The sequence below is a fragment of the Bicyclus anynana genome, chromosome 21 (genome assembly GCF_947172395.1).
Source record: "Bicyclus anynana chromosome 21, ilBicAnyn1.1, whole genome shotgun sequence".
Taxonomy (NCBI): domain Eukaryota; kingdom Metazoa; phylum Arthropoda; class Insecta; order Lepidoptera; family Nymphalidae; genus Bicyclus; species Bicyclus anynana.
This window is the reverse complement of record NC_069103.1, coordinates 3183821-3209242: the sequence shown is the minus strand read 5'-3', so window position 1 is coordinate 3209242 and position 25422 is coordinate 3183821. Positions and strand designations below refer to the sequence as shown.

The 25422-nt window shown below is 37.6% G+C and overlaps 1 protein-coding gene across 1 annotated transcript; it reads right to left on the bottom strand.

Moving 5' to 3' along the window:
- Nucleotides 1–140: 140 nt before the first annotated feature.
- LOC112047212 (helicase SKI2W) lies at nt 141–24750 on the bottom strand. Its single transcript, XM_024084241.2, has 21 exons — nt 24595–24750; nt 24339–24506; nt 23021–23279; nt 22186–22356; nt 21251–21537; nt 19857–19969; nt 19124–19355; nt 18352–18535; nt 17193–17330; nt 16126–16240; nt 12784–12910; nt 11878–11982; nt 11423–11579; nt 9628–9772; nt 8974–9296; nt 8464–8592; nt 7955–8087; nt 6555–6729; nt 5007–5450; nt 3694–3846; nt 141–2503 (listed from the first exon to the last, which is right to left on the bottom strand). Exons 1-21 carry the CDS (start codon nt 24631–24633, stop codon nt 2357–2359), a joined length of 3744 nt encoding a protein of 1247 aa, XP_023940009.2. The 5' UTR covers nt 24634–24750; the 3' UTR covers nt 141–2356.
- Between the last annotated feature and the right edge of the window lie 672 nt (nt 24751–25422).

The window sequence follows — 25422 nt, the reverse complement described above, 5'->3', positions numbered from 1 at the left end:
TTATCATTAGCCGAAGCGTTACCATTTAAAATAGCAGTTGGATTTTTGAATTGATAACTTCTAAACCGCTTCGTAACATAGTATCATAATCAGAATATTTTTATTATACTTAGGTTAGTCTTGTAAAATAAAAGAAAAAGTATGTGTATCAACTGACATATTTATTTACTTACAATAACAATGAATAGGTTCAATACATAATAATACCTATTATGTTTAATGTTTATTACAATACACACTATGGTTGGATTATTATTGCTTTTGGTTATCATGCTTAGCACTGCTCATCGTAATAGGCACTAATGTGAATACTACGCGTGCGGATAAAGAATGGCTCACCGGCCGCTCAGAGATTGCGTTTTTGACACCGGTCAGTCTTACTATTTTAAATTTGTTAATTAAATATATCTTTAGCCCAAACCCACAGTATAAAGAATGTCCAGAATGAGTCTTAACAAGCAGCGTGGTGAAGCCGGTGAAATTCATAAAAAAAGCAAACCATGACGTCTCCTTGACATCCGTCTATACAAACTTTTTTATACTTTGTATTTCAAAATTTAACACTAACAACAATTACGTAATATAATAATAATAATTAATTACCAATCATAAATACTCAATCTTCTTTCTTTAGTTTTGGTGGACAGTTTTTAAAATACTTAAAACAAACGACGCCATTTTTATTAAATACCTAATTTTGAAAATTACTGATGTGAAGCTTTGTTTTTATATTTTTTATTTGGAACGGCTACGAAACCGTAGTGTTCCGTGCGTTCTAACTGCTAATTATTCTTTAATTTGTGACATTACCAAGTGACACAAACGCGATCTCTGAGCGACTTCAAGTTTCTTAACGTCATTTTGGCAGTCGTTACCCATGAGTAGGATAGGAGTATAGACACAAATAATGTGCGAGCGAGAAGTGAATAGATATACCGCCATTCTTTATGCGTAGGGGTAGTACAAATTGTTTGTTTTAATATTTAATATTGCGTGTTCAATGTAGGATGGTGCAGGTATAGTAATTTCAATTAGGTAACATTTTTTTGTATGTCTTATATAAATAGTGGATCTAGTTGTCTAAATCTTTTCTTTCTAATCAGATTTAAGTTAAAAAAAATATAACTATTTATTTATAATTTCTATTTCAAAACCAATCGAATTAGTTTTACATAATTAAATAGGAGATTGATCCATTAACATATACAGGTGGTTTAAGTTCGATATTAAAAAAAAAAAGATTACTGAACAAGAACGTGGTAGTATGAGTCATGAGACAAAGATAAAAAAATATACGAAACTAAAATAAATGCATAACAGATTAGCAACATGGCAATCAACAAATCACTAGGGTTTTTAAAAAAAATCAACAGTCAATATATTTCAAGAGATTTGTTATAACCACAAATTATGTCATAACAAATCTCTTGATAAATATTCTGTATTCATCGAGTCTAGTTTACTTACTTTAATACATTACAGTGAGTACATCATGCGCGTCACGAGATATCTTGTCAATACCTGTTGACCAATAACGGCGGATTTCAAATATCGCTTTCTCTTTCATTGCGATAGGACGAAAAGGGAGAGCGATATTTTCATTTGGCTGTTATTGGTCTTTCTCTCTTTACTAGATATCTTTGACGTATTTTAGGTCTAAAGATGTTGTACTACGGACTTAAGGCTTACAGTTAAAAGACTAATCTAGCGTTAAAGTCGAATAGAAAAATAGGGTAGTTGACTCAATATCAAACTTAATAAAAACAATATGAATTTCGTTTAGTAAGTAGTAAATGGAATAAGGGTCCGAAATATATCGATATTAATAAATAAAAGTAACAAATTCCTTATGAAAGTTAATTTAAAAATCACGTTATTTTTTAAAATTTTCCAAACGTCAAAAACGTTGTCGTCCATTTTGTGACGTCACAATATTACTAGATGTAAACGTCAAAGTATTGGTAAAGGATTTGTTAACGTCACGTCATGAAACAGTTATGAACATATTATAGACCATCACGGTCGACAGCGTTTTTGCTCGCATTGACAAAAAACATTAAAAAAATAAAAAATATGATATTTTTTTTTCAATCTAGTAAAATGATAATGAACAATTTAAGACCAATAAAAAAAAAGTGTCAAACTAGCCTATAATAAAAACTGTTTACTCCACAGACGGAGTTGAGGGCAAAAGCTTGAAGCCTCAATAGCTCAACGGTAAGCGATTGGACTCACATCACATCACCGAGGGGTGGTGGTTCGATCCTTGCCCCGTTGGGCTATCGTCGTACCCACTCCTAGCACAGTCTTTCCTGACTGAGATATTGGTTATATTGAAGAAAAAAAAGCTATCAAATTATAAAGTGATAGTATCTCTGGGCGTCGTGTACAGACTGGCAGCGAACACTATGTCGCGCTTGATGGCGGTGGACGCTTCCATCATTTTGGCTTGAAGCATTGTGTCGCCGATGCCCACCGCTGCGTCCTTCACGTCCACTAGAAGCTGCAATTTTTTTTTTAATAAGATTAAAAAAGTAAAAACCAGCCGAACCAGAAACATCGTTCTCTTTTGTCCCAACTCAAAGAAAGAGTAACAATATTTCCGGTTCGGCGCTATTAGTCAACAACATCCTACTTATATTAGAAACACGAAAGTTTGTATGTTTGGATATTTGTTACTCTTTAAGGACGCAACTACTGAACCGATTTGGCTGAAATTTAGAATTGAAATAGATTTTACTCTGACTTAACACATAGGCTACTCTTTGCCACGAAATAATCCATGGTTTTTCGAGATTTGCAAAAATCTGATGATTTTGATGGTATGAATGTTTGTTACTCTTTCACACCTATTAAACCGAATTAACTCAAGTTTGAAATAGATATAGATTATATAGCCTGGATTAACGTATAGACTACTTTTTATTGTTAAAAATTCACAGTTCCCGCGGGATTTGTGAAAAACTGAATTCCACACGAAGTCGCGGGCGTCCGCTAGTATAATCTAATTTTGTATTTACTAAATATTTTGGGTCAATTATGATGAGTCAAAAACTATCGCTTACAAAGAGAGTAAAGCTTCGCAGGGTATACGTCCTACAAAGTGCTGCCCTGAGTCCATTCTGACATTATTAAACTACTAGCAGACGCCGCGCGGTTTCACCCGCGTGGTTCCCGTTCCCGTAGGAATACGGGGATAATATGTTTATGTTTTGTTAAATTGTTAAGTATATTATTGTTATTGATTAATGTTTTTTGTATTTAAATTATTAATGTTTTCTTCCTTTTTTTTTCTCTTTTATGTTATTTTTGTTATAGTTTGTAATTATGTTTGTATTATTCTAATGTATGTATAGCCTGGGAAGACGAATTGGGCAACTGTAATGTCTTCCCGGGTATTGATTAAATAAATAAATTAGTAAATAAATAAATAAATAAATAAATTAATTAATTAATTTATTAATAAATAAATAAATATATAACCTATAGTCTTCCTCGATAAATGGGCTATCTAATTGAAATAATTTTTCAAATCGGACCAGTAATTCCTGAGATTAGCGCGATCAAATATACAAGCTCTTCAGCATTATAATATTACGTATAGATTTTTTTTTTCATATTTATTAAAACTACTTTATTGCACACTAGCAGACGTTTCGCGGTTTCACCTGACATACGTCAGTCAGTTAGTACCTCATGCAGTTGCTGGATGCACCTCACGATGATGCCCTCCTGCACGTCCGTCAGCTCGACGATCTCCGCGAAGGGCTTCTCCAGCGCCCACTCGTACACCACGCGCACCAGCCCGAAGTTCAGCCGCTCGCCCTGACCCTCGAACTGACCCACCTATATCATTTGAAGTAAAATACCTTTAGCAATATTTTATAAACCAAGACTGCCAAAATATTCGTAAATATACATATCATTACGCCTCCACAGTGAGAACGGGGACACACGACGCGTTGCAGCGGCGGTGCGGCTGAGCGGTGTCGCTACGTCGTCTTACATAGAAAAGATTGATGAGAATGGAAGCACTTGGAAACATAGTCTCTGTCTACCTTTAGTGACTTGCAAGCACCGAGACGAGGCGGGGAGGGGTGAATGCGTTGCGACGTCGGAGCGGCACCGCTCAGTTGTTTATGCGTCACAACATAACTTTATTAACAGACTGTCCAACGCTGCTACGGCGCCTCTGCGACATAACAACGTTGCGGCGCCGCACCGCTCGTGTGCCCCTATTCTAAGGGTAGACAGAGATCATGTTTTCCAAGTGCTTCTTCCATTTCTATCAATCTTTTCACATAAGCTCGTCGGTTTAGGGTACTCTTGACTTGTAGTCTTAGTCCCTAGGATGCGTCATAGACATATCTCGAAAAAAGACATATTGTCGACCTATTTGGCGGAATCGATAATAGCTCTCTCTTTTATCCTATCGCAATGAAAGAGAGTGCAATATTTTCGATTTAGCTGCTATTGCCCGACATGGCTGGCCTTTATTGAGAATATTCTGCATTCAATCCAAGAACGTTCGCCTTGCCCTTTCCCTTTCAACATTTCTATTAACCTCGCCTCCCTAATTACATTTTGCTAGACTCATTAAATTCATTCTTTCTATTTGCCCGCATCATCTCAGCAAACCTTCCTCGATTTTAGTTTAGCCCTTTTCACTACCGCATTTATTTATACTTCTCCTGCAATATCCAACCTTTACTACTGTAAATAATTGTTGGCACGAACACGCCTCTATGTTCAGCTGGTATTGTCTTTTAGGACAACTTCTGGTTACTTATAATAGACAAACTATTTACCATATTCAAACCATTTACCTACCCTTCTTTATATCAGTTTCACACATTATATCCGTAAAATTTAGTAACACCATTTATCTACATAACGCCTAATCGGATTTAGAAAAACGTACTCCAATAATAGTTTGTACAAAGGAATAGACACGGAAATCGTGCAGTGTAGTTCTTTTTGGTAAAACATTTAGGCAAAACACTCACCATGTACTTAGACTCAATAGCACACAACTCTTCATCGATTTTCTGTATAGCGGCAACCCCTGCAGCCAACTTGTCCGTCAGAACTTGATCCACTCTGGTCTTCGCTTGGAACACAAAACAGCTGAGCAAAGCGGCTATCTCCGCCGGATCCTTATCAGTGAAGACATTTCTGAACACCAACTCTGATATTATCAACTCATTGGTCCCCATACCACAAGCCACTCTCCCCTTTATGATTACACTATCATGTTCATCTATGTAGTTTAATTCGCGCAAAACTAGAAGTCGTCTTTGGTAGTCAGGGTATAAAGCGAGACTTTCAAATGATAGTAGGCGTTTATATTTATCACGCTTCCTTTCAGCTTGTTTTCGTTCGTAGACAATGGCGAATTCGCTTTTGAAGTTCGCTATGTCTGTTGATTTCTTCTGGGCGTCCAATTCAGCCTGGAATATCAAATTAAGTTAATTATGTAGTATTTATTTAAATAAGACTGGCTCTTTTTGTGTTTCTATTAATAAGGACGTAACAAAAACACCAATTGATTTTGATAGCAGTTTTTTTAATTGTCTTCCATTACGTATCTTTTGTTTCAAAATCTCCTTATATTATGATAACGATGTCCTCTGACTAGCTTGGCTCACTATACGATCTACATTGTATATAGCTTCACTTCAAAATTTCAAAGCCCGGTTAGAAGCTTGAAAATTGGTCTATCTGTTTGAAACTACGACGACAAAGATTGCAAACTTAAACACTTATTTTGCGTCCGTGTTAAAACATTGTCAGAATTATATAGAGTAAATGCTAAGTGAAATAAATACTGCGTAGACGTCTAGGAAGAGTGAAAGAGTTGCCTTTCTAGTTAGAAGACATTGTGGAATATATTGTTCCAAAAATTTTTAACGATTTTCCGGATACGGTCAAGAATCTTTTAAAAGATATATTAGTAACTTACGAACGTACACAAGCGGAAACTAAAGTAATACTTTTTGGGACGGCCTGTGTAGCGTCGCAGCAGCGGTTCACTCATACTGTTACGATATTTATTTAACTACCCTTTAATGATGTTCTTGGTTTTTCTTCTCTTTTGTTTGTTAATTATTTTTGTTTTTCAATATTGTTTTATATAATAATAACCATTGCACAGTAAAACCAACTGTGGTTTGTGTTGCACTATGGTTAGGCTCAATTCAGATGTGTTTTTGTAGAATAATAAATAAATAAATAAAATAAGTGCCTATACAAAACCCATATCCAATTGGAGGCGTCGATTGGCTCATATTATGATGAAAAAAAAATTTGAAAGCAGCCTTTAGCTTTTTTAGAATTTAAACTATCGTGAGTGTTATTCATATTAATTCATTATGAAACACAGCTAAAACTCACGTGATATTATGTCGGAGTATGCCCGACTAGTTTCGAACTCATACGGGGCCCTTAGCCATGAGCTGGTTCTTGCATCGCGGCACGATCCAAGCCTTTAGCTTAGTTATTGCGCAGTTAAAACCTAATGACGCATATATATAGATATCGAGATTGCTACGTACCTTCAGTTTGTTCATCTTGTCGAGCGTGTGCAGTATGTCCCCCGTGGAGACGGCCAGCGACTGCGTGAGGCTGACCCTGTCCAGCGCGGTGGCGCCGGTGCGCACCGCGTGCGACACTCGAGACAACTCCTGCACTGCGCTTGCGCATTTTGATCCTACTGGTGCGTCTTTGAACCTTCAAGTATTATTATACGTTTATGGCTCAGGTCATTTTTATGGGAAAATGAGCTTAGATTACAACAAATTCTAGTTTACTAGTATATATTGTTACGGAGAACCCTATTACTACAGACATAGGGTTCATAATCGCCCTTTCGAGTTGTTTACAAGTCGAGATGTTTTGATCGCTTACCTATTGTTATTGTTTGATTTGGCGAACTCCATGGAATAAAGCCACACGTGAACAGAAAGATCTGGAGCCGTTCTGAGTGGGTATAAATACGCCACGCAGCCAATGATGGCAGTTAACTTTAGAATGAAGTGAAGTGAACATCGGAGTGACACAAGCGATACAAGTAAACTATAGTGAACTCGGCTACGATTTTGGACTACGAATTGCCTACGTTTGGAAGTGTGTATTGATACTTGGACACATAAAGTGGAATATAGTCTTATACGAGTCGCCAGGTGTTTAATTCCAAATCCTCGTAACAATATCTTATACTAAACTAGAAGTTGTTGATAGTTTTTTACACTATTCAATTACACAGAAATGTAGTTTTACGGAGCTCTTTAACCGACGAACACGATTACAACTATAAAACATCGATTCTATAGACAAAGTTTTTAAAATCACATTAGATCGTTGATCATGTACTTTGACAGAAAAGTAACGTCCAGCGAGTCAGGTCCTGTAATTAGTCTGGGGTTAAGGGTAATATTACCTACATTTACATGCAGACGCTGCGAATATCATGGAGGGATCATGTACGCAATAACACTGTGCCGCTAAGAATGGGAAAGACAAGTTTCTGCATCAAGTTCAAAGGAGGAAACTGGAATACCTGGGTCATATAATGCGAAACTCCAAATATGAACTATGGAAAACGAAGGTCCAAGTATTTTGATATTTTTTCCTTTTCAACTTTAACCAAATTATCGTCATGTGGAACAGTGATATCCCCAATTGCACGGCGCACCGACCGATCGACTATCACTTTATCAGGTCTATTGGCAACAATATACCTGTCAGTGATAATCTTTCGGTCCCAGTAGAGCAATGCGTTGCTATTTTCAAGGACTGACGCTGGGTAAGGCGTCTCAGTATCGATAATGCCATACTGAAGAGCAAGCTGTTGGTGGATAACCTTGGCTATTTCATTATGTCTGTGCAAGTATTCCTAGCCAACTTCGTCCTCAGTCAATTCGCTTCTAACAATTTGCGCACGGTCCATATTTACCTCGGGATTTGTCTCTGTTCAAAGTCTTGTATGACCATGTTGGCGTCTATTTTGAGATTCAGTTTGGTGACAGCGATGATGTTCTTTGGCGCTATACACAATATTGTGTGATCCATTGTGCTCTCCTCAGTACCTTTAAACGAAAGTATTATAATATGAGAACTTGATACCACCTGATAAAACTTGTAGTTGTTCGGTTCTCTGGTTCAGTTGGTAGTGCTGTCGTTCTCTAACACAGAGGTCCTAGGGTAAATTCCCAGCACAGGTCAGTTTAAGAATTAATATTTTCATACCACCCTACGGGAAAAGACGAACCGCCATGCGATTTATCGTTCTAAAAGCGAGGTATATTATTATTTAAATTTCCTTTTTATAATAAATTCTCATTTACCAGACAACCTCCTTTGTGCAAAAAAAAAAAATCACAAACTTTACCTCTTATTTAGATACAATTGCGTGTATGCGGCTAGTCAAACAATATGCGAACACAGCAAATATTTCAACCTTACCTATATTATCGTAGCTCGCGGAAAAGCTCAGCATCCGATACCAGTTGTCATCCACATCAAAGTTGTAGCGCACCGAGTCTTCCTTGGCAGTGTTCAGGACTAGCACCTTGTACGGCGTCTGACGGGGCCCTGTACGAATTCATACAAGTTGATGGTTGTTGACTTTACCCTTTACAAATAACCTTGTGATCTTAGGGAAAACAGCTGAATTCTATAAAATTATAATTTGTAAGTCTTATAACGAGACGAAATCTAAAGATAACTTTTTACCATGCAAGGTTATGTCGGACTTATACTAACTAAAGCGTAAAGCCCAATGGTTTTATGGTGTTTTTTGGACCATTTAACAAGTCTACCTCTTTAATGACTACCAAATAGCGACGATATTGAAAATATTTCTATCATTGCGTTAGGACAAAATGGTCCAGTGCAGGGTCGCCCTTCCAATACATTGGGACCCCATGTACATCGCCTGGAACTTAAACAAAAAATTGTACCAAAAATACTCACCGTTCCCAATCAAAAAAACACCCAATTGGTTGATATAAGGCCCCGCAGAGAGTATGATCACCTTCCCCGGCACAAACTCCTTGACAACTTTGGGCTGGTTAAGCAGAATCGGCATAATTTCGTTCAGCACATCTATATAAGCCGTCGCGGTGTCGTAGAACGTCGCTAAGGGAGCCAGGTGGGAGGAGAGAGGGGTTGAACATTTCTCCGAGTACTCCTGCTCGGCCAGTTCCAGTTGTTTGCGGTAATTGTCCGCTTGGCACAATTGGTGGAATTCGCGAAACGACCGCTGCATCATACCCTCCACTGACACTGTTGCCGCCCTGAAAAAGTTCCGAGTTTTTATGCCTTTACTAGCTGACGCTGCGCGGTTTCACCCGCGTTGTTCCCGTTCCCGTGGGAATACGGGGACAAATTATAGCCTATAGACTTCCTCGGTAAATGGGCTATCTAACACTGAAAGAATTTTTCAAATCGGACCAGTAATTCCTGAGATTAGCGCGTTCAATCAATCAAACTGAGTACCGATTTTTCCTTCATACTTTATTGGGCTTAGGACCATCAATAATGCCTGAAGTTTTGTATATTTTTAACGTAGTGCTTACCCTAGTTAAAAACCTTGCGCACGTAAGTGCTATTAGTATAAAGGCTCACCGCAACAAGCTGAGTATCATGGCGTAGGTGAGCCGGAACTGTGAGGACAGCTGCTGCGGGGTGCCCAGCATCATGCCCTTCAGCGTGACCTGGTCGGGTACGCCTTCCTTGCACAGCAGTATCACCGTGCCAGTGTCGTCCAGACCTGTGGACATCAGTCCTGGATTAGCCTATATATACAGGGTACTCGGGAGTATTTCCCATAACTCTGGGATTTTATTCTTTACCGAAAATTAATTAAAATAGTTCAAGGAACATCTGTTCTTGAATTAATATTGTCGGGGTAAATAATATTTCTTTTGTAAAAAGAGCTTAAAATCATTATTATGACGTAGCCAAGTTTTACGTATAATAAAATGCGAGGATAGATAAAGGCGTGTGTTACATGTGTGTAAAAAAGCCGTGATATGACCTCTGCCTCCGATTCCGGAGGGTGTGGATTCGAATCCGGTCCGGGGCAAGCACCTCCAACTTTGCAGTTGTGTGCATTTAAGAAATTAAATATCACGTGTCTGAAACGGTGAAGGAAAACATCGTGAGGAAACCTGCATACCAGAGAATATTCTTAATTCTCTGCGTGTGTGAAGTCTGCCAACCCGCATTGGGCCAGCGTGGTGGACTATTGGCCTAACCCCTCATTCTGAGAGGAGACTCGAGCTCAGCAGTGAGCCAAATATGGATTGATAACAAAACGATATATTCTATAAGTTTTCTAATTTCACTCTCTCGATTGGTGTGGACTTTGTTGGTTGATCAAACCAAAACAACAAAACAAAACTAAATTGTTAATATTGTAGGACTCAAAAGTGATTACAAATATAAGAAAACTAATGTCGAACAAAGGTTATGTTTCACAACACTTGTCAGGACAACTTAATTAACAAATCAAACTGTAACCAAAATAAGACCCTAGAATGGCAGAGAATGACCTTGAGTGAAGTCACGTACTTGTAAACGATGTGTGTAGGGTTAAAGGTACCTTTGACTGTTAACAAACACTCCCCTTTTCCACTCAAGTCACTCTCCCCGCCTATCCCAAGTAACCCATAAAGAATTACACAACAAGAGATGTGGACGACTCGAACGCCACGAGCACACTGAAGCCAACACGAGATCAAGCGACGTCATATCCGTCACAGACTACTATTTCCTACACTATTTATTAACATGTAAATTTAAAAGCGGCCAACGCGGCGATATAAATTAATTAATCATGTTTTGGCCTGTGTTCGTAAATATTCGATTAATTCGGAGTTCGAAAATTCCTCAATTTGGGTGGGTACTTTTGTCGCTGATTTTGAGGGTATTCGACAGACTGCCTCACCGCGCTCGGAGCTGTGAGCGCCCTGCCGTCGGTCGCCCGCCATTGTATTGTCGACCTTTCGCCTATTCGTCGGACATTTTTTTTCGTTTCGTTGTTCGCTGCCCGTTAACTCGAAACGGGCGATCAATTCGGGTGACAATAATCTTTTTTATTTATTATTTAATATTTGACTTTGTTCGATCTTGTGATAAAAAGACACGGTGTAAAAAGTGCGTGTGTGCGTCAGCAACGTGTTGGCGTGGGAGCTGGACTCCAGCAGCTGGGCAGAAGAAGATCCTCGAAAGGTAGGTGGTTTGTTAGAATTACCCTTCGTATTGGTGATAGGAGCCTGCCCATTAGAATGGAGGAAACCTTCGAATAAACTCCTTCAACCAGCGCCTACATTCGTATATAACTACAGTCCACTGAAATCACTCCCCGGGGGAATCTCTCCCACAGCCTGATTTGATGGTACTGTGGGTACACGTCTACCTCGTCTGCCGGCGCGGCCCGCCATCTGTATGTACTCGGCGGGCGCCAGACTGCGCGACTGCACGCCGTCGAACTTCGTGATGTCGTCGAACACGACGGTGCGCGCCGGCATGTTCACGCCCATTGCGAACGTCTCCGTTGCGAACAGGAGCTTCACCTGATGTTCGTTAATTAAGTGGTACGTTTAATTATACAATTAACATTTTATATACATAATACATCTTATATAATTAATATAATAATCATCTATACTAATATTATAAAGCTGAAGAGTTTGTTTGTTTGTTTGAACGCGATAATCTCAGGTCCGATTTCAAAAATTCTTTCAGTGTTAGATAGCCCATTTATCGACGAAGGCTATAGGCTATATATTATCCCCATATTCCACGGGAACGTGAACCACGCGGGTGAAACCGCGGTGTCAGCTAGTGTATACTATACTATAATAGTCTTACATGTCCGGTTTGGAACAGCATCTCAACGATCTCCTTGAGCAGCGGCAGTATACCGCTGTGGTGCACGCCGATGCCGTTCTCCAGCACGCGTTGCAGACGGATTACCTGCAGACATTGTTCGTTGTTAGAATGGCATTGCATTTTGATTGTGTACAACATTACGATATCATAGGCTAAAAAGTTTCATGGAAGAGTGACACTGACATCCGGGTCCGCATAGAGATTGCTCGTGCATTTTTATGAAGATGAAGAAAGTTCTCTGTGGTCGTCAACTTTCTCTAAAACTACAGTGTTACATATGGCCCGTCAGTGGTGGATTTACGCCGCCAGTAGGCTGTTAAATTTTTGTAGCCCCTACTGAATTCTGAAATTTCTAAGTATCCTGGTTTGCAATTGATTGCGAAGTACTAAAATATTAAAAATTGCATTTTTTGCTTCAAACTATTATGATGGGCAAGATTGCAGGAGGAGTAGGAAGAAAGAAGAAGTCCTGGCTACCAAATGGCGGTCAACTTTCTAAATTTATAAAGAAATTTAGATAGCGGACCGCCGACCTTCATTAATGGAGAAGCACTTAAAGAAGAAGATTTCATAGGACTCCCCATCTACATCATCGTAGGTAGGTACGACGTAAGCAATACAATAGCTTATCTAGATGAGCTGAGATTAGATTTGTTTATAAGAAAAACAGCGCACATGAAAGCGAAGTAGAAATCGAAGTGTATAAAGAAAATTTTAAAAACTCAAATATCTCAATTGAACATAGAGTCTCTGCAACAATATCAAGATAAACTAATAAATTATATTACAAATAGTCTACAAATTGCTGGAAACTCAAACTCAACAAAGACTAAACTTGTATAACTTTTAAATTAAATGAAATTTATAGTAATCAATACTACTTACTTGAGGCAATCTTCGATCTGGTGCTTTTAATCGTTGCAGGCATTTGTTGAAGAACGACCTGATGTGACTCTTTTCCCTCGCAGTGGTGAGGTCTACCGACATCAAGTTCTCGGCGTTTTGGTCACATCTTGGGGACAAGACACATCAGAGCATTGTAAATTACTTTTCCTAAATTTTAAAATAGTAAGAAACCCTTTGAAGGCTTGTTCAATTGTCTAATTCTTAGTTAGAAGATTTTTTTGTTAATAACTGTTAGTCATGCCTTTGTGAATAACCAAGGTGTCCCATGGAAGAAGCAAGGAAGATATAGATTGACATGGAATGAACGTCACTGCGGGAATGAGGGTGTTATGTATGTATACTTATGCCATTCTCAATGTGCAACATATACCAACAAACAAATTAAAAATGAGGGTATAAATCGATGGTCATTTAACAATAAATAAAATTAAGTTGATCTTAAATTAATGAAAATAAATTTGATTTTAGAGCAATTAGATATAGTAGTTAATATTTATATTGAAAACCATTTAATGAAAAAAACAATACATAATTATAATATGTATCATTTTTTCCATTAAATGGTTTTATGGTTTTAAATGGTTATTATAAAATAAATAATTTATGAAATGACATGCGTTTTCTACTTTCATTTCTAATTTGTTTGTTAGTAAACAGTGTACATGGAGTATGGCTTTAGTATAGGTATGTATGTTAGTCACGTCTTTTAAAATTATCAATCCCAATTTAAGCAAAAAGCCAAAATGTATGTACATATCAACTTTGAGTCCATGCTTTAAATAAAACCAGCTTATAAAGTTTCTAATTATTTGAAAATACCAGCTACTGGTCTGGTTTATCATTTTAAAATAATTAAATTCAAATAATAATAGTTAGCAAACGTTTTCTTGCCTATTTGAGGACAAACTATAAACTAAAATGCACTGTTGAGTTTATTTTCTAAGGAATTCTCCAAACATGGCACTACTATACTAAAATTCTTAGATCACTAAAATTATAAAATCTATAATATAAAAATTAATGTATCAAATGTGTTGCTAAGCGCAAATCTCGAGAACGGCTGAACCGAATATCAAACTTTTAACTTTAGATTATAACCGGCTTTAGAATATTCCTTGAAGTACGACGATGGTTTTTACGGAGAGTTCTTTTTAAGGTAGCTGTAGGTTAGGGGTAGGAGAGGGGTAGGGGTAGGAGAGGGGTAGGGGTAGGAGAGGGGTAGGGGTAGGGTAGGGGAGAAGCGCACATAAGTTAATGTGAAGTTTGACCGGGTCCGCTAGCTAGGTAGGTAGGTATGGACACCTAGAATTTTAACGCATCAGTTGACAAATGAAAATGAAATTTAAGTATACTTAAAATCTATAAGATATGGCGTTAAAAAAATCATTTTATTTTGTGTAAAACCATGTATGTTTGTAAAGACACAGCAACGGATAAACCTAAAAGAAATGTTTCATACACATTTTTTTTTGATTTAATTACCTTTTCGACTGTAACAGGTGCCTGTTTTTGAGACACGAATAATATACGACTAATCTATACTTATAATAAATCTGTAGAGAGGTCAATTCTGTACATGAAATATATTTCCAAAATAACTATCAGGGGGTGATTAGTGATGCCAAAAATCCAATCAGTAAAATTTTCGTCTGTCTGTCTTTCTGTCTGTCTGTCTGTGTGTATGTTCGTTATAGAAACAAAAAGTACTCGACAGATTTTAACGAAACTTGGTACAATTATTCTTCATACTCCTGGGCAGGTTATAGTCATCACGTTACGATCAATAGGAGCAGAGCAATGAAGGGAAATGTTGGGAAAACGGGAGAAGTTACTCCATTTTTTAAGCTTCCGTCGCGGTAGGGTAGGGGTATGGTAGGAGTAGAACAGGGTAGGGTAGGGGTAGAGTAGGGTTGAGTCCCTACTCATCCCCTGTATGGTAGGGTAGCTGTAGAGTGGGAGTAGGGTAGAGTAGTAGTAGGGATTCACGCGGACGAAGTCGCGGGCGTCCGCTAGTAACTAATATAAATTTTAGTGTATAATTTTAATTATTTAAAAATAATCTTTAAATATAGCAGTAATTTAAAAATAACCACTAAATTTAATTAAAATATACAACGATTGTTCGTTGAAATATACATATAATACAACTATTATAAATTATATATACATTAGCAGCAGCATTAATTTGCCCTAACTAGAAATCCAATTCAAATTCGCAGTGCAGAAAAAGAGGCAGCAAATCTTGTTTATTTGTCAATACGTGAACGGGCACTTTCTTTTAGCACTTCAGCAAAGCGAGCATTTTTACCCGACTGCGCGACGCCAAGGACTGTTATGTATTTATCAGTCTACTAGCGGTTGCATGTGATTTAATTTCCAGGAAATTGATCTAAGCTTTCATTGTACATGACCATTTTTAGAAGGTAAATGGATATAAGAAGTTATCTTTGAATGATAGATATGTGTCCTCGAGTACTTTTTTGTAGATTTATTAAAGGAGTCATAATAATCTTATTAACATAAAAATGAAACAGACTTCAAATACGTATTTCAGTTATTTTATTAAATTGATTTCGATGAAAATGAAATCTGGTGGTTAAACTCTTTCAAACAAAAAAAAAAAAAAATTTTTCAAAATTGGTTAATAAATGACGAAGCTATAAGGTAACAAACATAAAAAAACACACGCGACTCATTGAGAACCTGTTCCTTTTTTTGAAATCGGTTAACAAATATAGAGCGTAGAGCTGAGACAGCGCCCCATTCAGACATACAAACGCGGCGGAGGACAAGTATGTATGTTTGTTTGTTTCTTCGTGGCGCTGTAAATACTCAACGGTAGAACCGATTTTGTTGATTTTTACCTCCATCGATTCGTATTAATCTCGCGAATGTTACATAACACAACAATAACAATCATAACTCATTATGACGGGAACCAGACACCATATTGTGAATAAAGAAAAAAAAAGTTGACAAACTTTCACGTGGGGTATGGTTCAATGGAGGAACAGATGAATGGTATACTCAGAGGCACAATTATCCGCCTACTTTAATATGACGCGAGTATATTAAATTGGATAGATAATTGTGCGAGAATATATTTGAAAATCATTATTAGGCTTAAATGGTGAACATTTATGATTTGAAATGACCTTCCAGGATCTATAAAGATTTAATGTTATACTATTCTCATTTTCCATAGGTCCTAAGTACCTATACATAAATAAAGCTTATTATCTTGTCCTTGAGTTTGAAATGTTTTCACGCAGTCGGGATTTTGGCTTTTTTTTTTAAATTTCGCGTGCGATTTGAACTCACCTATTTCGGGACAAAGTAAAGGCCACAACTGGCAACTTGTCATTGGACCTAAGGTGGTCTATAAAAGCTACCCACATGGTTTGCTCTGCCTTCGAGTTTCCGAACTGTTTGCCACCTGTACAGACACCCAATGTGCTCAGAATACGTATATAAAAAAAATATATTTCTACCCATAAACAAACAAGCCTTTGCCCACGGCCACTGCATGTTTTTTAAAATAAAAAAAAAACGTCGTCGAAATGAAAAACTCCTCTCTGAAAGCAGATTTCTATTTATTGGTTTTAAGAAATTTTCAAAATCAATTAATTAGATCCAGAGATTATTCCCTATTTTACTTCTTTAGTACTTCTTTTCTACCCACAAATTTTACTTCTTTAGAAAACTAATAAAAAGTAAAAATATATATATTTTTTAATGACCAATATTATCTTTTCGTTCCAATTACTCGTAAATACTGTGCTATAGAGTTTAGTTCTACAATAGTCCAAGTGTCAGAGAGTGAACCTAAGATCTTTCTGAATTGAGCCTGGTCTCATAGACAGAGTTATTAAAGTTGTTAACAAGTTGTAATAAATCTGTTTTACTTTTTAAAACTCTCTCAACAGGCCATAATAAAGTTACTCTTGCAGTATAAAACAATTCATTGTCTTACAATTTGTAGGCATGCAGAACCGAAGGCAAAAGGCTGTTTATTCATAAATAATAGGTAAAACTTATGTGTTTTTAAATACAAATAAATATTTACAAATGAAAAACATCACAAAAACAGTTCGTCGTCATCAACCCATATTCGGCTCACTGCTGAGCTCGAGTCTCCTCTCAGAATGAGAGGGGTTAGGTCAATTAAGATAATTCTCTGGTATGCAGGTTTCCTCACGATGTTTTCCTTCACCGTTTGAGACACGTGATATTTAATTTCTTAAAATGCACACAACTGAAAAGTTGGAGGTGCATGCCCCGGACCGGATTCGAACCCACACCCTCCGGAATCGGAGACAGAGGTCATAGCCACTGGGCTATCACGGCAAAAACAGTTAATAAACAATAATTAATTTGTTTTCAATTACCTTTCGGCCCAAAGCTTTTCTTGTATTCGTTTTCTCTGGCCTTCTTAGCGGCGACCGCGTCGTTGTATCCGCGCAGACGAAAGTTGCCCTCTTGATCGATTACCAAAAACCTTTCGTTTTTCGATTTGCCGCCAGAACCTGAAAATATTGATATTCATTTATACTTTTTTAAATTAGAAGTGATAACTTCTTATAAGAGGGTGAACCATTTCGTAACGTAACCCGTTACGGCGTCACTCTGTCTGGCTTCCCTTTCTCTCACACATACGGCAGCAGGTTAGCACTACTGTCGAGCAGACACACGTTTTTTTTTATTTTAACCGTTTTTATAAAATAGAAAATATAAAACAAAACACTGTAAAAATTAAAAAAAAAATAACCAATGTTTTCAACAGTGAATTTGTGTTCAAGCAACTGGATGTTGGAGTACAGAGCGAGAAATCTCCTTACAATACGCGCGGTAATAGTCACGGATAATACTGCCTTCTGAAACCAACCCTTAACCAACTACATATTATAAATTACTAGCTGACGCCGCGCGGTTGCACCCGCGTGGTTCCTGTTCCCGTAGGAATACGGATATAATATATAGCCTATAGCCTTTCTCGATAAATGGGCTATCTAACTCTGAAAGAATTTTTCAAATCGGACCAGTAGTTCTTGAGATTAGCGCGTTCAATCAAACAAACAAACAAACAAACTTTTCAGCTTTATAATATTAGTATCGTCGTTATCAACCCATATACGGCTCACTGCTGAGCTCGAGTCTCCTCTCAGAATGAGAGGGGTTAGGCCATTAGTCCACCACGCTGGCCCAATGCGGATTGGCAGACTTCACACACGCAGAGAATTAAGAAATTTTCTGGTATGCAGGTTTCCTCACGATGTTTTCCTTCAACGATTGAGACACGTGATATTCATTTTTCTTAAAATGCACACTACTGAAAAGTTAGAGGTGCATGCCCCGGACCGGATTCGAACCCACACCCTCCGAAATCGGAGGTAGAGGTCATATCCACTAGGCTATCACGGCTCACTAATATTAGTATAGATAATGTGAATAATATGCTTTTGAAAACCCCAATTAGTAGTGTTTGAAAAATCTTGGAACACACAGGTGTAACAGGCCTTAATTTTGAACTCTTATTAAGAAAAATACCTGTATATAAATAATGGCAAAGTGGCACGGGTCGTTTGGGCGTGGAAACAACGTACACCTTCCGTTTCTTGGTGCGGCCCACCCAGTCGGCGAACTGCAGCGTGTTGGGCACGGTGGCGCTCAGCATCACTATGCTGACGTGAGCTGGCAGCAGTATCAGCACCTCTTCCCATACGTAGCCACGCTGAAATATATATATAAATTCTGTTATATCACACTAGCGGACGCCCGCGACTTCGTTCGCGTGGAATTTAGTTTTTCACAAATCCCTCGGGATTCATGGATTTTTCCGGAATAAAAAATAGCCTATGTGTTAATCCATGCTATAATATATCTCAATACCAAATTTCAGCTAATTCGGTTAAGTAGTCGAGGCATAAAAGAGTAACAAACATTAATATCATTAAAATCATCAGTTTTCGCAAATTTCGGGAAACCATGGTTTTTTTTCGGGATAAAAAGTAGCCTTTGTGTTAATTCAGAGTAAAATCTATTTCCATTCCAAATTTTAGTCAAATTGCTTCAGTACTATTTAGTAGTGGCGTTAAAGAGTAACAAATATCCAAACATCCATACTGTGTTTATAATATTAGTAAGATTAGTAAGATTCCTTTCATCATCATCATCATTATTCATCAAGATGATAGTAAAAATAAGAAAATCCATCACTTGATCCTGTATTGATTATATTTTATACACACATACTCATAAATATTTTCTGAAAGTCACAGTGTTTTTTTTTGTCTAAAAATAATTGGATAAACATTCATACCTCGGCGTTATTGATATAGTGGACCTCGTCGAATATGACGAACTCCAGGTCCCTGGTGACGTCAGAGCCGCAGTACAGCATGGAGCGCAGGATCTCAGTCGTCATGACCAGGCATGAAGCCGTGGCGTTGATTTGAAGGTCACCAGTCAACAGGCCCACCTCCCCAAATGTCTTGTTGAAGTCATTGTACTTCTGGTTCGATAGGGCCTTTATTGGCGACGTGTAGATCGCCCTGAAATACACTATAAGTTTTTATCTAATTGTATTTACGAATTTATAAGAAACTAGTGAACACAGGCGACTTCCTACGCGTAAAACCCCGTAGCGTTAAAAGTCAACCATAAAAGAAAAATTAATTTGTCCCATCCTCCCATAATAACGAAAGAGAACCTATTTTCGACTCCGCCACTATTGCTTCACGACTTTTTTTGTGAACATAAAATGCGTCATTGACGCATCTTGGGCTTACTAATGGTGGGAGTGTGTGTGTGTGTAGCAGTGACGAAGAGTCCATACAGGCCGTTTCCTGCCGGGGTTACCTCTTAAAAATTTATTTATACATATTCATGGTTATAATAAACATGTATGGAAGTATGAGAAACCCAAGTGTGTACCTACCAGTACGAATTTCCTTTTTAATTGAGACGGCTTACCTGTGTCAAAATTCCACCCTGCGCCACTGGTGTGTGTTGTTAATAATAATTAGTCCAGATAGATAGTTAAAAACACTTACCTGGTACAATTTCTCCTGGACAAAGCGATCGCATATTCAGCGACTACAGTTTTCCCCGCTGAAGTGTGCGCCGCGACGAATACGTGATGTCCTTCCACTAACTTCAATATAGCCTGGTGACATTAAGTGTAAAACTTGCTTAAATGTATACCACGTCCACAAGGCCAGACCTGCCTTCTTATAGGAGAGAGGATATGGAGCTTCGACCACTACGCTGTACCAATTTAGATGGGTGAGTTTGAGGCTGATAACGTTTCTCTTTAAGAACTCTATCAAATAATAATAAGGCTCAGTCATACAGCCGGCGATGGAACGAGGTATGCTCGGAGTGTCTCTGCCTGATCGAATCAAAAATGAGGAGATTCGTAGAAGAATCAAAGTCACCTACATAGCTCAACGAGTCGCGAAGCTGAAGTGGCAATGGACAAGAAATTTAGTTTGAAGAGCCGATGGACGTTGGGGTCCTGAGGCGCTAGAACAGCGATACTGCGATAGAAAGTGCAGTGTTGGTAGATCCTCCATCAGGGTGACTGACGAAATCCAGCGAGTCCCAGGGATTCACTGGATGCAGGCGCCTCAGGATAGTGATGTTTGGAAGTCCCTACAAAAGACCTATGTCATGTAGTGGACGTCCTTCGGCTGATATGATGATGATCAAATAATGAAAGAGATTGATAGTTAGAATGTGCCCTACAAGGCACGGGGTGACACCACAAATTACCTAAAAAGATCAGTGATCTCATCCACAAAAGAAAGCTTACAATCCAAAGACACATAGGCTAACAACTGGACTAACATCACAATTTTACAAGTGCAAAATTATTAGGCTATTTGCTTTGACCTAAAATAGTTTACATTTGTAAGCGATTTAGAATTTCAGCAATGATTTCAATGCAATTATTTCTAAAGCAATGTTTATTATCAATATAATCAACAGAAACTTAAATAATTATGTATCATCATTATCTCCTTTCCCATATGTGGTGTTGGAAAAATATGTCAATCTTTTGTTTTGACATATTTTTAACGGTTTTGGCTAGTGATTTTATGACCTGTCGCCTGCCTGACGTCAACCCTCCTTGGGAATTCTCAGTGGGTTTATAACCGCTACCTTTCGGCTCCATGGACACTTCATTGATAGTGGGCCCTTTGTCGGAATGTGGGTAACAAACACTATTACCGTGTAATGTGTTATATTGTTTCCCACATGCGACGTTTACTCTTAGTCGCCTTTTACGACATCCGCAGGAAGATATGAAGCGGTCCTTTTCTTACACCGATTACCTCACAGTTAAATAATTATGTATATAAGTAAGTATATCTGATTATTTTAAATTAAGTCAAAAGTTTTCTTAAGATGATGTACAAATAAAGGTCACACTCATAACCTTTACCTGTTTCTGGAAAGTGTCCAACTCAAAAGGATATTTGTGCGCCATCTCTGTTATTTTCTCATGAAACTCTGGCACAGGCTTGGAGACATCAATCATTTCTGCCCACTCCGTCGATGTGACTCCCATTTTAATTGCTGAACTTGTAATATTCAACACTGGTATCTCTGGCAGTTGGTGTATGACGGTACATTCAAGGAAATTGTCATCTTTCTCTATTTCTATTTCTACTTTCTTTGGTTTGGGCCTTTTTGGTTCTTCCTGTTTTTCATTGTCGTCTTGCCATAGACCTTTAAATGTTTAGAAATAAATTAATAAATTAGGATAATATACAATGCCATCTAGGCCCAAAATTTACCCACAGTTTTTGACAGTACTACTCACTAAATGAATGAGCTCACAAGTTTGTAATGTAGTATAAATCGAAATTAAAAAGGGGTTCAAATTATTTATTAAGAAATAATTGTTTCATCCAATTATCCAAGATTGATTTTTCACCAATAGATAGAGCGATTTATGTGGAAAGTAAGAGTATAATTTGTCAATTTTGTGTAAGCCAGTTAAAATAAGACAGTTATTGTTTGAAGTGTGGAAGTTGAGAAAACCCAAGCCACCAAAGAGTAAGTTATATGACAAGCCAACTGGGAGCTTTCATCAAAAACACTGCCAAATCCCTTCAAAACATAGTTATGGTTGTCTATAGTAGTAAATCAATTTTGAAAATAGGAGAAATTAATTCTTGTCAATAGATAAAACAAAGCCCTTTATGGATGAGAATTTATAAGAGACTAAAGTGTTTTTCAGATAGCATGCATATGGTGACAGTTGCCTGTATGACATTTATAATATGTACTATTACTATGAATCACAGCTAACTTTCAAGAGTGAAACAAACTGTCACCCGCACCATCCTACATGAAACAAACTGTACTACTTACCTGCTAAATGTGTATTGCTGTCAATCATTTCTTCAACATTAATATTGATAGGTTCAAGCACTTCCTTCTGTAGCTCTAGAGGTTCATCTTTGTTGATATCCTTGAGTAAAGTACAGCCATCCTCAGCAAATAATACACTTTCACTAGCCCCTGGAGCTATTGTAATTAAATCTGAAACAATAAGTGCATTGATTTTAAAGACCCATTAGTTTGGTTTACAATGGGTATTTATTATTTGATAGTTGGGTTTATCTGTGTAAAGTTTTTTTTTTTTCTCTCTTGTTTCTTGGTCTATTGGAGATCAGTCTCTGGACCATAATCCGATCAAATGACTAAACAGTGTAAAGTGTCAGTAAAAAACTAAACAGACATATTTCATGAAAATGTTGCTGGGTATTTAACAGTGAGTACATCTCCTCCTCCTCCATTGTTTTTAGTTTATAGTAGTAAGTCTAAATAATATTTCCTTTTAAGTCTGATATGATCATTGAAGCAGGTTGGAAACAAACATATTTGGATAACACAGAGGAGATAGGGGGCCTTTGCATCCTAAGAGGAGTTTTGTTTAACCAGACATGACTAGTTTTAAAAACTAGCAGTGCTCCGCAAGTTATTACTCTAGTAAAATTATTATTGTTTAGTGTTATGTTATATAGCCTATCATTGTCAGCCTGTATCCATCCATGCTGAAATAGGCCTTTCAGAGAGTGTACCATCAAACACCATCCTCCACCTTCCTCTTATAGCCTAGCTTTTCTGCATTACAGTTTCTAAGCATGCTCAAGCAAATTCTTCAGCTTTATAATATTACTGTAGATTGGAGTATTGATAATACCTTCTCCAAGAAACTTCCCTGGCTCATCATTATCCAAATCAATCAGCATATCACCAGTTTTAGTAGCTTCATCAAGCATTTTCTGGAGCTCTTCCTCGAAGCCTGCAGGTAGGAATGGATCTTGCATAGTGCTGCCCCTGGTGGCCTGGCTGGGTGGTAACGGAGCTCTGGACATGGACAACCCATCTTCATCTTCTTCTACTGGTACACTTACCTCTTGAAGGCCTGATATTTCACCAGTTAGTGGGTCATAAACAACCTACAATTTACTATAAATATAGTATGGAAAATTTTAATTCATCAATTTAAACAGTAAAGTTCTGAATAAACCAGGTGTAAAAAGTTCTGCATTAATTACCAAGTAAAAAAATATTTTTTATACAATAAACAACAATAAGTCGAATAGATGGAGTCCAGTAAGAAGAGAAGAATATAGGGATAAAATATAGCCTTCGACACTTACAAGTACAGGTGAGTTGTGAGACTTTAGGGTGACAGGAGAGCCATAGCTCTGCCGTCACCTAGTCATCGAGCATGTCAGCTCGCTTCAGGCGGCGCTACCACCAATGAGCTAGCTAGACGATTGGGATGTTGCGTTTGAGTTGCGTCTCACAACTCACCTGCTTAAAGTCTAACGACTGATCGCAGATCCAAAGAAAACAAAAAAAAAACTTACAAGTACAATGGCTTTCAAGTTTCAAGATTAAAAGATTTTCAAAATTGGTTCAGTAAATCATTGTACACACTGCAATACCACAAACTTTACCTCTTTATAATATTATAGAAAAGTTATTTCCTTTTACAATAAGTTTTGAAGCTGCAATCTACACTTTTCACTACATATTTTTGTATGTAAAGAATTAACTTAAAAACTACTTAACTGGTTTCATAACATTTTCAGATAGTGAGATGGGTATCTTAAAATTCCATGGATTCACCTTGCAGGTGTCAGGTCCATCTCATGGAAGAGAGAAAAACTCCGAGCAGAGTCCCGGACTTGTTGGACCCGATGTGAAGGGTTGAGGAATTCCTTGACAATCAATTAACACTCCCCTTTTGCCCTCCCTGCCTTGCCAAATAACAGGCTGTATATTATCCCTATAATGCCAAGGGAATGAGAACTACTGGGGTGAAACCGCTAGGTTGTGCAAGTCACTAATGTAGGTACTACAAAATCAGCTGATTTGGGGTTTATAGGTTATTTCATTTATTTTGATATGTAGATTGAAATCCTTCTCAGTATCACCTTCACATGGGAGTAAGGAGGACTGGAGAAACACATTATTTGTAATCCTATAGTATGTTAACTTATACTTACTTCTAGGGTAGTGTCAACCACTAAATCATCTGTTTCGAACAGCGAATCTAAATTGATAGATCTATTCCAGTTTGTCTGTGATCTCTCCCACTTGTGAATGGCCAGACTTTCAGGTTTCAATATATAGTCCTTTATTCTGTCGCCTAATTCATCAAAAATAGGCGGCGGCTGAAAAAAATACCGAGACATATTTTGGATGATAATTTAACATACGTAGTGTTCAATAAATACGACGAAGGTAATTTCAGAAACTCACCTTAATATCTGAAAAGAACGTATCTTGATTTCGCGACATTTTAAGTTCATAAATTCTATTTACTTCCCATAAAAATGATGTGATTTCTAAAGGCTCTTTGAATTAAAAAAATATTAGAACTTGAAATTTTAAAAACAAATAACAAGTGACATTTGACATATAGCCATAGACAAAGAAAGATAAAGATTTGAGTTTGACTTTTGAGATACACAGATAATTTAAACACGAAAGCTTAGCGGCTGTCTTCGTAAATGCACACCAAATGTGGAAGGGCGCGCATTTCGATTTTTTTTCTATTATTCTAATTTTACCTTAGATACATAAATAATTTGCTTATAATTAATGTTTCGTCTTTGTGAAATTGTGGTGGATTTTGGCATCGTGGGCAAACCGAAAAATTCTTTTTTTTTTAATTGTTGAATATGAGTTCATATTACGTGGAAATACTGCTGCGCATAAAACAACAAACATTAATGACTTTTACGTACGTAACGGCCCTAGCTATTGAAATCTTCTCTGACGCAGTTGCTAGTGCTGTGAATCTCAACAGAGAGGGTTCGATACCCAGCTCGGGTTAGTTTAGGTTTTTATATTTTCTAAATTGACTGAGGTCGAGTTTGGTGGTAGGCATCGACTGTGGCTATTTACCGGTAAAGACCTAGTACCGGTAAAGACCTATCTCCAAGCGATTTAGCACTCTGGTACGCGTAGAAATGAGGTATGGGTACAATAAACTTGTACCTCTTCCAAGTAAGTCCGCTTCCATATTTTATGGACTGAATAAATTGTATACGTAACTAGCGGACGCCGGGACTCCGTCCGCGTGAA

Excerpts from the sequence above, each read along its gene's own strand:
- LOC112047212 (XM_024084241.2), bottom strand. The coding sequence starts at position 24,633 with ATGTCGCGAAATCAAGATACGTTCTTTTCAGATATTAAG. Across the intron at positions 12,911-16,125 it reads TTTACTTTGTCCCGAAATAG|ATGTGACCAAAACGCCGAGA; the intron begins GTGAGTTCAAAT and ends CTTGTCCCCAAG. Across the intron at positions 8,593-8,973 it reads TGTTTTTTTGATTGGGAACG|GGCCCCGTCAGACGCCGTAC; the intron begins GTGAGTATTTTT and ends GAATTCGTACAG.